General features: G+C 43.8%; 1 protein-coding gene across 9 annotated transcripts in view; it reads left to right on the forward strand.

Annotated features, from left to right (window-relative positions):
* Positions 1-13,908, forward strand: part of LOC126541179 (uncharacterized) — a 283,735-nt gene extending 269,827 nt beyond the window's left edge. For 8 of the 9 annotated variants that reach the window (XM_050187864.3, XM_072286532.1, XM_055076519.2 and 5 more), the window contains 4 exons: positions 1,210-1,254; positions 7,219-7,305; positions 12,391-12,618; positions 13,582-13,908. In XM_050187864.3, the coding sequence (XP_050043821.3) occupies positions 1,210-1,254; positions 7,219-7,305; positions 12,391-12,618; positions 13,582-13,893 (672 nt within the window). In that variant the 3' untranslated portion in view covers positions 13,894-13,908. The remainder of the gene's footprint in view (positions 1-1,209; positions 1,255-7,218; positions 7,306-12,390; positions 12,619-13,581) is intronic. The other variant, XM_072286530.1, reaches the window with a different exon arrangement.
* The last annotated feature ends 292 nt before the right edge of the window (positions 13,909-14,200 follow it).

Genomic DNA, 14,200 nt, shown 5'->3' on the forward strand with positions numbered 1-14,200 from the left:
TTATTATTCCATCAGCTCCCATTGGATCGATGCAAGGTAGCCTGCTGAATATGCAGGCTTCATCTATGTGCTTTAGCTTGTTCTTCACCGTGTTCGCTAGTGTTAGTTTTCATGGTTATTTCTTGCAGCCTTCCACAGCTTGCTTACTTATATCCACTGCACAACGAGAGCACCAAGATCGTTGTGTCTGGTTTTGCTCATTTTCTTTCCCAGTGGGCCAGGTTAGTGCCCCACTGCCGCTCGTCAAAGTGTATTCCGTGCGGCCCACTAGGTTGTCGTTGTCGTCTCCGCCCATTTGAGATGCTTGGCACATTGAAATGCTGGAAGTGTGCATCGCATATCACAGCAAAAATTTACTTGCAAATATGAGAGCAGGCCAGGTTTTTCTGCCTTTTTCTTGCAGCAGCTAGCACCTTGAGACGTTGTGTGAGATTGTATCACTTTCTGGATGGGTCCAGTTCAGACCTTATGCAACACCCAGAAGCTGTTGTGTGTACTTCAGCAATGCATTGTGCGTGCGAGGATTTTTTCATTCTCTCCGAAGTGATGTGTCACGCTTTGTACTCCAGGTGGAGTTAGACGTGCCCCTAATCACAGCCTGCGCACTGTGCCCGCAAAACCAATTGTAGGCAAATGTTTGAAAGTGGCTTCAAGCATTCCCTCCCTTGTTCTTTCTTGTACACAACAGACGACAGGTCTAGTTTGGCGCTGTGCATACTTATGGAGGTGTTTTCTGATTGTCATTGCACCGATGCGTTGTGCATTGTACCCAAGATAGCATTACGTGCTCTACGTGTCGTGTTGTGGAAGCTTACGTCACAATCATGCAGTACTTAACTGGGTGCTTAGAATGTATACGTCAGACTGCTTCTAAATTACCCGTAGTGAGTCGCAACAGCAAAAGTGAAGTTCACGTACATGGAAACGTTAAAACATTTCATCACATGCATTGTACAGCAAATGCTTCGCATTAACATATATTCCCACAATGTGTGGGATCAGCGTAATTTGTTTTTTCTTCAAAAATTTATAATCAATTTGATGTAATATTCTCACTCTTACAATAAACATCTAAGGCTCCCTAGCCTGTGTCATGAAATAACTTTTGCTATCATCATGATTTGATACTTCAGACTTGAATACAATTTGACGGTTACTGTTATAAACTGGCCATCTTCCTTTCATCCCACCTGTTCTTGAATTCTAAAGGACGAGCCTGTCGCAGAAACAGCTGAGGCAGTCATGTTACCCACGGTAAGATTATAAAGTGTTTTGCAGTCACGTGTCTCTATCTCTGGGTTCTCTTCACTTCACCTGGCTTCTTGTGGTTTCGTGCCTTACGTTGTGAAGCATTGGGTCATTTCGGTGGAGGGCTCTTCGAATTTCACCGCATGATACCTGTACTTCAAGGAATGCTAATTTGCTTACTTTTCTGGAGTGGCTGTTGCAGTTTTGCTCATGTGAACATGCGTACATGTTTTTCTGCATGTGTATGTATGTTTACACGGTGTCTTGCTTACATTGAATTTGTGTTGCTCTTTTGGAGTGCCTTTTTACATCTGCTCTGTTAGCACAAATAACCCCTCCATTTTGATATTGTTCAGAAAAATTTAGTGTACCAAGTATATTTGTTAGTACCTGTTCCTTGTTTGCTACTCACCCATTGTGCCCCTTATAGAAAGATGCTTGCACTGCATAACTCTTCATGGGCATCTGGGAAATTTATATTGCTTTATGCTAGTTCAAAGTTGTTTTGCTTATTAAACTTAAAAAGCCCCCCAACAGGTCTCATAGCAAATTTTGGTTATATGCTGGAAGTTGTTACGTGTCCTCTAGGGAGTGTCCTGCCACATAAATTTTTACGAGCGGAGACCCGCACCGAGTAACGGCAACCTCGTAGATAACGTAGACCCTCGTCTGGGCGTGCGAGTGCCCAACTGCAGGCACAAATAAAGTTTGCTCCAACCCAATCCAATCAAATTGGCTCATTAATAGCCGAGATAGAAATATTTCAGTGCCGCCATCCCATGATTTCAGCAGGCGAGCTCCGCTGCCATGCGAAACACTCTCTCCACTCGACCCATCTAGCCTCTGCAAGCGAAATTCCTTCCCTGCGTTCTCCCGGCACTGCCCACTTCTGCTGACAGTATTGCGCTCGAGCTGTTGTGAATATCTCGTTTCGCACAGTGCACAATTTTGCGTGATGTGCACGAGGACACATGACTAGCGGTATAATTCAGTGCTTCATGAATAATGAGACTGAACAAGTAGATCGCAGAGCGTTATCATGCGTTGGAACACGGTAGAAAATGGCGTAGTTTCGGTACCTGCGCACATGACTGCATGACCGTGGGAATAGGAAGATGAAGCAGAAATACATCTCTCTTGCTTCGGTGCGAAGTAAAACAAAAAACACAGACATTCCGTTTGTGTGTTTTATTATTTTTCTAAACTTCAATTCGTCAATTCAAGCAACAGATCACACAAATAAAAGATGTTGCCTTGAATAATTCTCGAAGACACGTGTCACCACGAGTGACGTCATACTGCGGACACGAGTACGTAAACGCAGGGACACGAGTATATCACCGTCCGGCTTGGAGTGCAGTTGTGCGAGGGAAAGGGAAAACGGTATTTGGATTGAAATTTCAGACCTTTCCGCGGCACGTAGCGATCTAATTCTGTGCAAACACAATGGTTAGCATGCATTCGATGCTCTGAGCTTGTCAGCTCAAAATGGCCAGACCTGGTCAGGGGCCCTTTAAAGTTTTCTTTTTTTTTATATTCGCTTTCAGCAATCTGTGTGTCAGACTGTCCAATGTTCCTCCCATTGCTATAACTAAGCTTTACTTCAAAATGGGGGAAAGGCAGATGCAAAGGCAATGCTTTAAAACAATTGATTTGCTTCAAAAGTGGCATGTGCTATAACGTAAAATTGTTTTTTGAGGCTGAACAGCATATTTCCATTCACTGAAGATTGCAAAAACATGTGTGGTATCTCACAGAGAGGTGCAGGACATTTGCTGTCAATTATAAGCAAAGATCTGGTCTTTTTTACAGCGAAGCTGTCTATGGCTAGGATCTGGCAGATCGCGTCCACCCATAGACCAACAATTTTTCATATGTGCGCCGATCCCAAAGATAGTGCAATACCGGGCTAACCCATGGCGGAGGTGAAGCAGGCGTTAAACACTCCCCATACGTGGGTTGATCACAAAGATTGTGCAATACTGGGCTGACCTGCAGCGTAGGTGAAGCAGGCATTAAGCACTCCCCATACGTGAGCCCATCCCAAAGATAGTGCAATACCAGGCCGACCCGTGGCGTAGGTGCAGTTTGCCATTAAGGGACCCCACATATACAGCTTCGCTGGTCACCTTTCTTCACAGAGTGGAAGGGCACTGAGTTTTTTATTGTGTGTGATCACATGGAATGCAATTAGGTACATGTGTAAAACTATAGGTAAAGAGGGAGGAAGTCAAGTAAGGTTACAAATTTCAAAATGAGGTAGACGTTGATTTTATCGCTAAGAACACTGGAGCCCTTGATTTATAGGAGTCATCACTAAAAACACAACAGCCTTTGATGCATGGGATCCTGCCATTGCAAGACACAGTCCGGATGCAGTAGTACTTATCCACCAGCAAGCCAGAGTGAAATCAGTATTAGCTTCGGATACAATTTGTTAGTCAAGATTCACACAGCATTTCTGAACTTGTTCCTTCAAGAGAAGTTGCATGCACGCTTGCACGCTACGTAACGTGGCACAGACAATGCCGCTGTTCTTAATTTGAACACGTTATGCACGTCTAGGTAGTGGAAAAATAAATTCGTGTCCACATGTACATAAACAGGGGTCCACAAACAGGGGCCCCTGTTTGTGGACCCCTGTTTGTGGAAACAGGGACCCCTGCTGGTCTACAGAGTTTCCTACGAGAATTACTAGAGAGAACTCTGGCTCTAGTGTCTACGGGAGCTGAAACCATGACTGTTGCACCATCAGCATACTGTGTGTATAGCCAGTTTGTAGACAATAAGGCAGTTGTACGTATGTTTGGAATTGCACTTGTGCTTTAGCTCAGCACCATTGTGCACAGCTGGGCATTAGCATACCTCCCTATTTTTTCATAACGTTAATCAATTATTTTACAATTGTTGCACCAAGATTTATGAAAAATCAGTTCTATTTGCAAAAATGTTCAAAGGTGTTATAAAATTAGGCTGCACAAGTTTGCAGAAAATGTATACAGGGGTGGAAGTGCTGCGCCATTTGTGCCGTCCTGCTCCAGAACACAATATTGCGTTGAAACTTCCTCACACCAGCTGCCTCTATATTTTACCGTCACATGTAGTGGAACACAGCTTCTTGCCACACAGTGGGCCATTGTATTGCCTAAAATTCAATCTGATTTGATGCATATAAGAGACCTGGAGAAGCGCAGTCAGTTTGGTACGTCTATGCACTGCTGCCGTTGGATGCCTGGATGCTACACCACTAAGGGGCCAATCACTAGAAACGTTCTCAAGTGTGTTTGAAAGTCATACAAGGCCTATCACCTACGTGTTGAAATTGAGGAAGCCTCAGTGTTGCTCAAGTGAAAACGTGGGGAGCCACTGGCAGAAGGCAGCAAAGTAAAGAAACTGAAGGAGGAAAAGGCTAGCCTTCAGTGCGATCTATCCTCCCTTAAGGCACAAGTGACCAGTGCCCAGGAGTTTATCACCAGAAATGTATCATCAAAGTACATGCACAAAGTGCAAGCAGAAATGTGCTGCTCGTTGATGTGAACTCCAAAGTGCTGGCGATGCTTGGGCGCATCGAAGTGATAGACTCCATGCTTGAATCTATTCAAGTCAGAATAGGCAAAAGCTATTAGTCAAACTTAGCGTCCAGTTGTGAAGTGCACAGGCAAGCATTTCCTCTTCTGCTAGTCTGCTCTGAAGTGTTGATCAGGTCAGCTGCGATATTTGAAACACCCGTACTTGTTTTGGCCGTTTGTCTTGTCTAGTCAGAGATGCATGTGTAGTCAGCAAAGCATTGAATGTTAAATAAAAGGATTCACATTGTGCTGGCTTTTTTTTTTTTTTTTTTTATGTAAGGAGTAGAAAATTGCAATTATTAACGGCGAGGAACATGCTCCAAAACCTAATTCCCCAAAATGCTCCAAAATGCTCATGCCCACTTCCACTTCTGTGTATAACAAAAGAAAATGTGGTGGTACCTGCACTGCCCTTTTCTGGCAGCTTAAGTCACGATAAGGCAGCGGGGTACTTGCTTCAAACACATTTATTCAGACCAAATTGGCAACAGCAAAGTGACAGAAAGCAGTCACTGTTATCTAAAGACAATGTGTTGCCTGTCAGCCTTCTGTTACAAGTTTGTTGCCACAGGTGTCCGCGTACATAAGAAAATTAAAGCTCGAAGGTAGGCAGGTATGCAGCTGTGAGTGAACCATGAATCTAACAGTCTCTTGGTCATTTTAATTCCAGTCATTAGACACTGCTGTCTTGGAAACAGTGGTCTGCTGTCATGATAATTCCCTAGCACCTAACACACATGTATAATCATTTCTTTATTTACAGAATTGATTGCAATGCCATGTATTAAGAAGCATTTATAAATGTCTAATACTATTAACAGACCAGGGTGGCTGCAATGATTTCTTATTAAAGCTAATACCGGAGTGGCCGCTATTTATGTATGCAACAGGAACCTACCTGCTTTACTATATATGGTAGCAAGTCGACCGTAGTAAGATATTTTATTTGTGTTCGGTATGATAGTTTCTTCACAATGTGAACTTAGACTGTAATACTATTTCATCTGCTGGCCATAGCAGCCACAATGTGTTGGGATGCAGTACGGACAACTTTCCTAAGTGAGCATTCAGCTAAAACAACAGGCTCCGTTAGTATTAGTTCGTGACTTCATATTCCCATGGATGTCTGTCTTAGCACCAAATCTAATCCCACATTTATTAAGAGGATAAGTTTCTGCAGGGATGAGTATGGTTGTGTTCTTATGGAGCTCAAAATGCATAGTAGCCTTGAACAAGTGCATTTATAGACTACTAATACAGCTACCGTATAAGCTTGAGTAAAGGCCACACACTAGAGTCAGAGCTGAACCCTTAACATGGCAACCCAGTATTAAAAAAGAAGACAAGAATGAAAAGTTGTTTGCTCTTGGACTCTGAGCACGTGACATGCAGTGTCTTTGGGGATATGAAGCATTAAAGTCGGAGGAATATCTAACGCCATAGATGGCATGATAGACTACTGTATCCACAAGTGTGCTACTGAGCCACGTCTGAGCACTGGCGACACGCTTTGAGGACGAGACCTGCATAGCGTACAGGCTTGAAGAAACAGATGTATTAAGAAAACGGTGATGTTCGCTCTTTTCATACAAAGGGATTCTGGGGATTACACACAGCCAGAAAAATTGGTTCGAAATGGCCTGCCCCCGTGTAAAAGACATCCCTCGTCAAGACCATTAAAAAAAAATGTGCAACCCTAATACGAGTGTACACGGTGTGTCAGACTATTGCTGTCATGATGACTGCGCACAGTGGTTTTTTGTATATATTTGTCCTAGCTGTTGTATGTAAATCTGGGCTCCCGCTCATATCTATAGTCTACTTGGGCAGGTGTGAAGCATTCAGTGAAGTGAGTTGCTCAAACAGTCAAAAAAAAAGATCTGCATTCATGTGTGAAGCGCAGAAAGAGTGTACACTGTTAGCACGAGACTGGAAGCAAGGTTACAGCTTTCCCCCTTCCCCACAAAACAGGTTTCTTGTCTGGTCATAGAATTGAGTGCCTTGGCTACTTGTCAGCAAGGACATCACAAGAAGCAGAGCGTGAAAGAGCAGAAAGGACGCAGTGCTGATCCGTGATCGCTGCAAATTGTGTGAACAAGATTACAGTAAGGGTTTTAAAGAGGACACTGGAGGGGGCATCATGCTCGTTGTAGGTGAAATGTACAGCCAACATCTGAGGCTGAGCTAGTTGGCACAGCTTCATGTCAACAAAGTAGTGCAAGAAATTGGTGCAAAATAAATTAGTGCAAAAAGTAGTGCGAGAGAAGATGCTATACTGGAGTTGAGATGTTAGTGCAGTCGGAGCCTCAGATATATTTGTAGAATTATGCTGCATGACGTCATTCATGCTCTCTCTCTCTCTCTCTCATAAATTTTTGGTTCCACTCCCTATCTCATGCAGCAAAAGCAGAACATTGCCAACTTGCAAGGACTGCTGCAGGAACGAGATGAAGAAATTGAAGCCTTGCACCAGGCTGTCAATGCACAGGTAAGCAGCCTGTTCCTTATAACAGGCATAACATTTTTACTCCACTTCTTATGCTTTCTGTCTCTTTTTTTCTTTCTTTTTTTTCTTTTATAAGTAACAGTGGAAATGCTACAACCTAAACCTCCAGTAAGGAACACGGTTGGGCCAGTTGGTGTTACCCTCAGCCCTGTGTACGACCTGTACATCTGTCGCATGGCCTTCTTCTGCAACACCAACTCAATCTTGGCATTAAGCAACTGTAGCACTAAGCATATGAATAAGAAAAGGGCACAGTAAGGAAAGCAATGGGATGAACACTTGTCTTTTTGCATCCTAGTGCTAACGTCAAGTTGCAGGATTAACTAGCCCAAGTTACCTTTAGTGCACTTTGCATCTTGTTGGATAAATGAATTGACATGACAGTATTTCAGGATGTATAACTTGATGTCTAATTACTAACTACTACTACTAACTACTAGAACAGGGAGAGTGGGGTAAACCTCAAGGTTTCAAGAACAAGCATTTTATTACAGCAAGCCTTAAAGGGGCCCCCTGAAACACTTTTTGAACATAGTAAGGAAGCTAAATCAAGAGTTTGACGAAATCTCGTCTGGTCGGGAAGTAACGGCATAATAGGAAGAAAAACAGAATGCCGACCAAAATGGGGTTGTCTAAAAATTCTTACGTTTCGGCTTCCACACAAAAGCCTTGTTCACTCAAGGCTTCCGTGAAAAAGGCTTCTGTGTGGAAGCCAAAATGTTAAAGAATTTTTAGACAACCCCATTTTGGTCGGCGTTCTGTTTTTCTTCCTATTATAGTAAGGAAATGTTGCCAATCTGTAGACAAGGCTCCTGTGAGCATGTGAGCCGTATGTTTTCTATTGCATGCAGCAGGGAATTTGAAAACCTCGTGTCAAAAACACTAAAAGAAGTTGCTTGCTCCCTCTTTCTCCATGTCATCAGCAGCTACGTTGCCAGCAGCCAAGCAGCCAACCTAACTTTATTGATGGATTTCATGATCGCAAGGACATTCTCAGTAATACTACTGTTGCTAATTTTGATTTAAATAAATTAAAAATATGTGTGTCTGCGAACCCAAAAAGTCTAAAAGCAAAGGTGGGTGAATAACAACTTTTTCGAATATGAATTGAATACGAATAGCAAGTATTGAATATTGAACTGAATATCGAATAGTCACATGCAGACGCATATATTTACAGCAGGAATATTTATTTCGGTTCAGTTAGATACCACACCTATACTGACTAGAGCACAACAGACAGCTAGCTATCAGGCAAAAAGCATCAGTTTTAAACAGGAGATCACTAATATCAATCAAAAAACTTATGCGAATAGTCTGTCAACAAGTTTAGAACCTGGTTGCAAACAAGTTCTTTCAGAAAGAGTGGCTGCTATATGACTGGCCAAAAAAAGAAAAAAGGAAGTTGTTAAAAGAAAAGAAGAAGCTGCCGAATGACTTGTGTGCCTTAGACACATATAAAGGGGAATGTTGCAAGGAAAAGATCACTGGTTGCAGCGTAAAACATCAAACTGCTACATAGTTTTATGCCAGAAGCACTATATGACAGATTACAAGCATAAGTCGCAGGTTGTCATTTAGGCTTCTGTCGCAAAACTGAAGACAAAGCTTTCATTACCCCTTTTGTTTCTGCATTGCTTTGAAAGCACTTGTCCTTGTCACAATTCTGCTTTTTATATATACCTTTTTCTAGCAGATGGAGAACTAGACTTAAACAGTTGGTTGCTGTGAGATATTTGGTTACTTCTGAATATTTGAAAATACCAAATAGTTTCTTTTTGAATATGAATCGAATACCACGCACTATATATTTGTACAGTTAAACCTCGATATAATGAAGTAGGTAAAGTTGGCAATTTGCTTCGTTATATCGAAAATTCGTAGCATTGAAATTTGTCCTTTTATGAAAATAAGTACAGTCGCCGAAGGACTTTCTTACACGGAAAGAGGCTGCAGGAGTTTCCAAATTATCGGGCAAACGAAAAAAGCAAATTTGAATGAGAAAATTTATTTTGATGAATTTGTGAGTCGCCGACGAATGATACAGTTTGACGCCACGTCGACGATATATCCACAACGGGGGTACGAGTTAAAGGGATACAGAATAAAAATCCAAGAAAATTGAGAAAGCACCACAATTGCATTCCTAAGACACGATTGCTCTTGTATTTAGTCATTGCTTGGGTTATTTTTGAGTGGGTGTATTCATTTTTGACGCTCTATGAGCAGCCACCAGGCCACACACAACGCGCTCCCGACAACAAGTCGGCGGATCTGACGTCACGTCTACCTTCAGTAGCAACGGGGCAAACTGACCGGCTGTGCGGTGTTTTGTTTTTGCCATGTTGCGCCGTGCACAATTCTTAGTTCTAGTGACAGTGATGGCACGAGCGGAGATTATGACTCGTACTTCGATGAGTGTCTTGCTGAATAACCACACACGATAAAGGCACATACGTACGATAAATCCGCATCATCTAGTGATGACAACGACCTTCTGCAGCAGCCCCCTCCGAGGTGCTGAAGGAGCCTGGGTTGTATGTTAGGGCACCGCTGCTAGCGTGTAAAACATGTTTGAAGGTCGCCTATACACAGTATATGTTCGTCAGTGCATCACTAAGCGCAATATAATCATGAACGTCCACCAACTTAGCCCCATTCATTGTTTTACATAGTGTAATTCAATTATTTGATGACTATCTGAATCCGCGGAAGTTTCCGTTTATTGTCTTGGCATTCCTTCGCGGCGGAAGCGAAATTTCGTTATATTGTAATCGCATACAAACACACTTCGTTATATTGAGGTTCTAAATACATGGTGTTTTATGACAAAAGGTTATGAAAAAATTAAATACTTTATTATATCAAGAATTTCGTTATATTAAAGTTCGTTATATCGAGGTTTAACTATATTCATATTTGAAACTTCGAATATTCGCCCATCCCTACCAAGAAGGTGTTTCATCTTTGCACTTCTGGTATACTCACAACAGTTTGCACATATCTGCATTTGCTGCGTGCGTCCTCAGAAAACTCACTGGTGTGCTGTGTAGCGTAGATACAGCGGCCACCACAGAGTGCCACGATAAGCGCTCTGACCGCTGCCATCCACATGCTCCGATTGGTCTCTGTGGGTGGTGGCGTAGCTCCAGGGATGTGGCAATGCAAGGCAGCTCTAGTTACCATCTTACTTTGAGATATATAGGCTTACACACTTGAACTGGAAGTAGCACTGTAATGAAAAGAATGACCAACTCTTTCCCTACCGGAAAATAGGGATAAGCGAAGCTTGTCCTGCATGCACCTGACCTTCGTCACGGTTAAGTAACCCACAGGTAGCAGTGCCGGATTACTTCAGCCTCCCACTCCCTCAGCTCGGGATCTTCTTGTTGCTGTAGGATTGCCTGTGAGCTCGGGTGGCTTTAAGAATGCATTTATAGCCCGATGTTATCGGCGCGCAGGTGAGCATCGTTAGACGCCAGGTGCATCGGAGCGTGTTGGCCGTGTCTGGTTACGTTGGCGACACCAGTGCGTCCAACCATCAGTCGAACTATAGACGCTGTTGTTCTCGCCAACATGGCGTAACGTGGCGTAACATGAACGTAGCGTTCATGCTACGTCATACTATATTTAGGCGTTAATGACTGGATCAGCACGCCGACGGCAAGCCCTTTCACGGGCAAGTTCTCGCTGCCGCTCGTCGAACGCTGCCAGTTCCTCGGGGGAACGCACGTGTTGCCATCCCATCCATTTTCCGAGAATGAACTGAACAGAATCAAAGCCGGCACAGCGCACGCAAAGCCCTTTCCTGCCCTTTCCCTCCCCGATGGAAGCCAAACAGCTCTGATTGGTTGCTGAATCCTTGATAATGACTCACGCTCCCACACCGGCACAGCTGTCAACTCGTCAAACCGCCCTTTCCCGCAGCTGCTGGGTTTTTGTGTGACCTCCACAACGCCACTTGTGAAGCAAAACAAGCTTCGCTTGAAAAAAAAAAAAAAGAAGCCCAACTTTCGGGTGGGGCCTTGCCCCTTTGCCATCCTCCCTGTGTAGCACCCTAGTGCGTTAGTGGAGACAAAAGGAGAAAGTCGTGTTTCTGTGCAATAACTGTCTAACTCCGCTTATACTTGGAGGATTTGAAAAATCATTGGGGCAGGGGATTCATTAGGTGATGTCCTTTATAGTGAGGTCCTTCTTCGATTAGTTAGAAAAGTGTTTCACAGCATCGTTAATGTTGCAGCAGCAGCCTGGAAGCACGAGTGCACAAGCTGAACTTTTCCTGGACCCTTATCAAGCCTTTATCTACCCTACTGTGTAGACTTGTGTAAAGGCCGCACCCATTTAAGGGGAACACCCCCAACTTGGTAACTCAAAATTTGCAAGACAAAAATTTACAGTGGAAAAGTAATCGCCTGTCTACAATATCTTGCAGTATCGACAGATTGCTTGAGTGATAACTTTTCCTTCTTCCTGTCCTGTTTCCTTTCCCTCTTTCTCCCTCTTCCTGCACAGCTACACTTATCCAGTACAGTACAAGGCTCAGAACTGTGGGTGACAGACAAAGTGTGTGTGCTGTGATATTCATTGTGTATATCTATTTGCTTTTAATGTGCTTGTTGTCCTTGCAAGAATATATGCATTTGACCTCATTTTCATATTTATGTAGCATACGAGTACTAACAACTCTGTCACCTCTCTCTCTCTCTCTCTCTCTCTCTCTCTCTCTCTCTCTCTCTCTCTCTCTCTCTCTCTCTCTAAGGCACCAAAATTCTCTTGTGTGCTTTTTTGTGTTACCTCTAGCTGTGACAGCCCACGAGAAAAGGATAAAAAAAAATCTGTTATAAAATAATACATATAAATGATGTGATTTTAAAGGGATGCAGTGAAGAGAAAACTCACTGGTATTTGCATCATGAATGGGAGCTTTGCTATTCATGCCTTAGGACCATATAGATAGCAGGTATTGTGCCCTCAGACTAGTGTGCTTTTCTTCATTTTTTTTATCACTGTAGCTGAGCTTTGGCATGCTGTTTTCATGAAAAAATGCTAAGTCCTGGCACATTCCAGGTGTCTCCACTGCGTGAAAAGCTGCACTCAATGGAGGAAGAGCTGGTGAGTCGGGAACGTGCTTGGAGCGAGCAGCGAGAGTGCCTAAAGCAGGAGTTGGCTCGTGCACGGGAAGCACATGAAACCAGCTCAAGGCGACTGCAACTCCGGCTACATGAAGCCCAACAACTGCACGCTCATGCTCAGGAGGCACTCCGATCGGAGGTGCTTGCACTCAGGGACACCCTGGTACGCTATCTTTCCTGTCTGACACATTGAACACTGCACAGCTAGGCACCATACTTTCCAAACTTTCAAAAATGCTGATAGAACGGAAACCGAACTAAGCCAGAAGCATTAGTCTAGTATGACTCTTTTTGATGAGAGGCATTCTAGTTGGAGGCCTGACGAAGGCTATTAGGTTCGGATAGTTGCTAACACTCAGGAAGCTAACATTGTACTGAACTTGCGTACTTGCTTGGCCACAGTTTTGTCTTGTACTTAGCCTCAAATCTCTTCAATCTACTGCAGTACTCTTCATCAGGAGTAAGTTTGACAGATCTATGGCTTACTTTGCATGCCAGTCTACGCTGCTTTGCCTGGCTATTCGAAAGCTAGCTCAGCTGGGCAGACCAGATTGGTACTCAGTTCCAGACATCTTTTACATGATTGTAGTGTCAGTCAATCACACAATCAGCTAATCGAAGAAGAAGAAGAAAATAAACTTTTATTAAAAAGAATGGTCCGGCAGTTTTGGTTGATGGGGTCTAAGGTGGCGGAGCTAATCAATCAGGTTTTTATTTATCTCTAGGAGAGAAAGCTCTAGCAGAGAAAGGTGAGGCAGCTTATCCAACGCTCTGGCCTTCAGTGCAGCTTCGAGTGGGATGAGTCACAAGTCCATTGCTTTTTGTTTGTTTGTTTTTGTTTTCCCTTCCATCTATTCAGTGCATGTTGAAGAATAGCATTAAAAGAAACATTTGGTCTGACTAAGGGGATGCAGAATGAAATGTATTAAAAAAAAAATTACACATGCTTGAAGAAAGTCAACGCGAGCCCCACGTAATCTTCTCAATTGTACCTGTGCATTCTGCTGCCCTTCTAGTGGAAGGTCCCACTCACACTGCGACTTTGACAGTTGGTCTAACAACAGATAGAGTGTGAGCTGTAGACCCAGTATAGTGCAGCCACTGCCATCGTCCTGCTTACATGCAGTCACGAAGCGTGCCCAAGGACGAGGCGGCAGCTGCACTGAACAAGGCAGTGTCAGCCGAGCGGGAGCAGCAGCAGAGCAAGCACCACGAAGAGATCCGGCTGCTGGAGGAGACGTGGAGGGAACGCCTGGAGGCTGAGCGCAAGCGGCTAGAGCAGGAGCATGCACAGCGCACTGCTGACCTAGAGCGCCAGTGCCAACTGCATGCGCGCATGCGCACCTGGAACCGCACGGACCTGGAGAAGGAGATGGCCTCCTATCTTGAGCAGGCATGCTGGACGCACATCTTCTTTTTCGCCTTTGTCTTCCTTTGAAAAGCAGTATGGGCTTAGATGCTGCAGTGGCTAGACTGACAAAAGAGGAGGAGGGAATTAAAAACGAATTAAATTCTGAAGTTTTATGGGCTAAAACCACGATTTGATTATGAGGCAAATCGTAGTGAGGGACTCCAGATTAGTTTTGACTACCTGGGGTTCATTAACGTGCACTTAAATTGAAGTACCCGAGCATTTTTGTATTCGACCCTCAACAAAGTGCAACTGCCACAACCAGGATCAGAACTGCAACCTGGAGTTCAGCAGTGCAACGCCATAGCCACAGGGCTACCATGGCAAGTAGGAG

The sequence above is a fragment of the Dermacentor andersoni genome, chromosome 2 (genome assembly GCF_023375885.2).
Source record: "Dermacentor andersoni chromosome 2, qqDerAnde1_hic_scaffold, whole genome shotgun sequence".
Lineage (NCBI taxonomy): Eukaryota > Metazoa > Arthropoda > Arachnida > Ixodida > Ixodidae > Dermacentor > Dermacentor andersoni.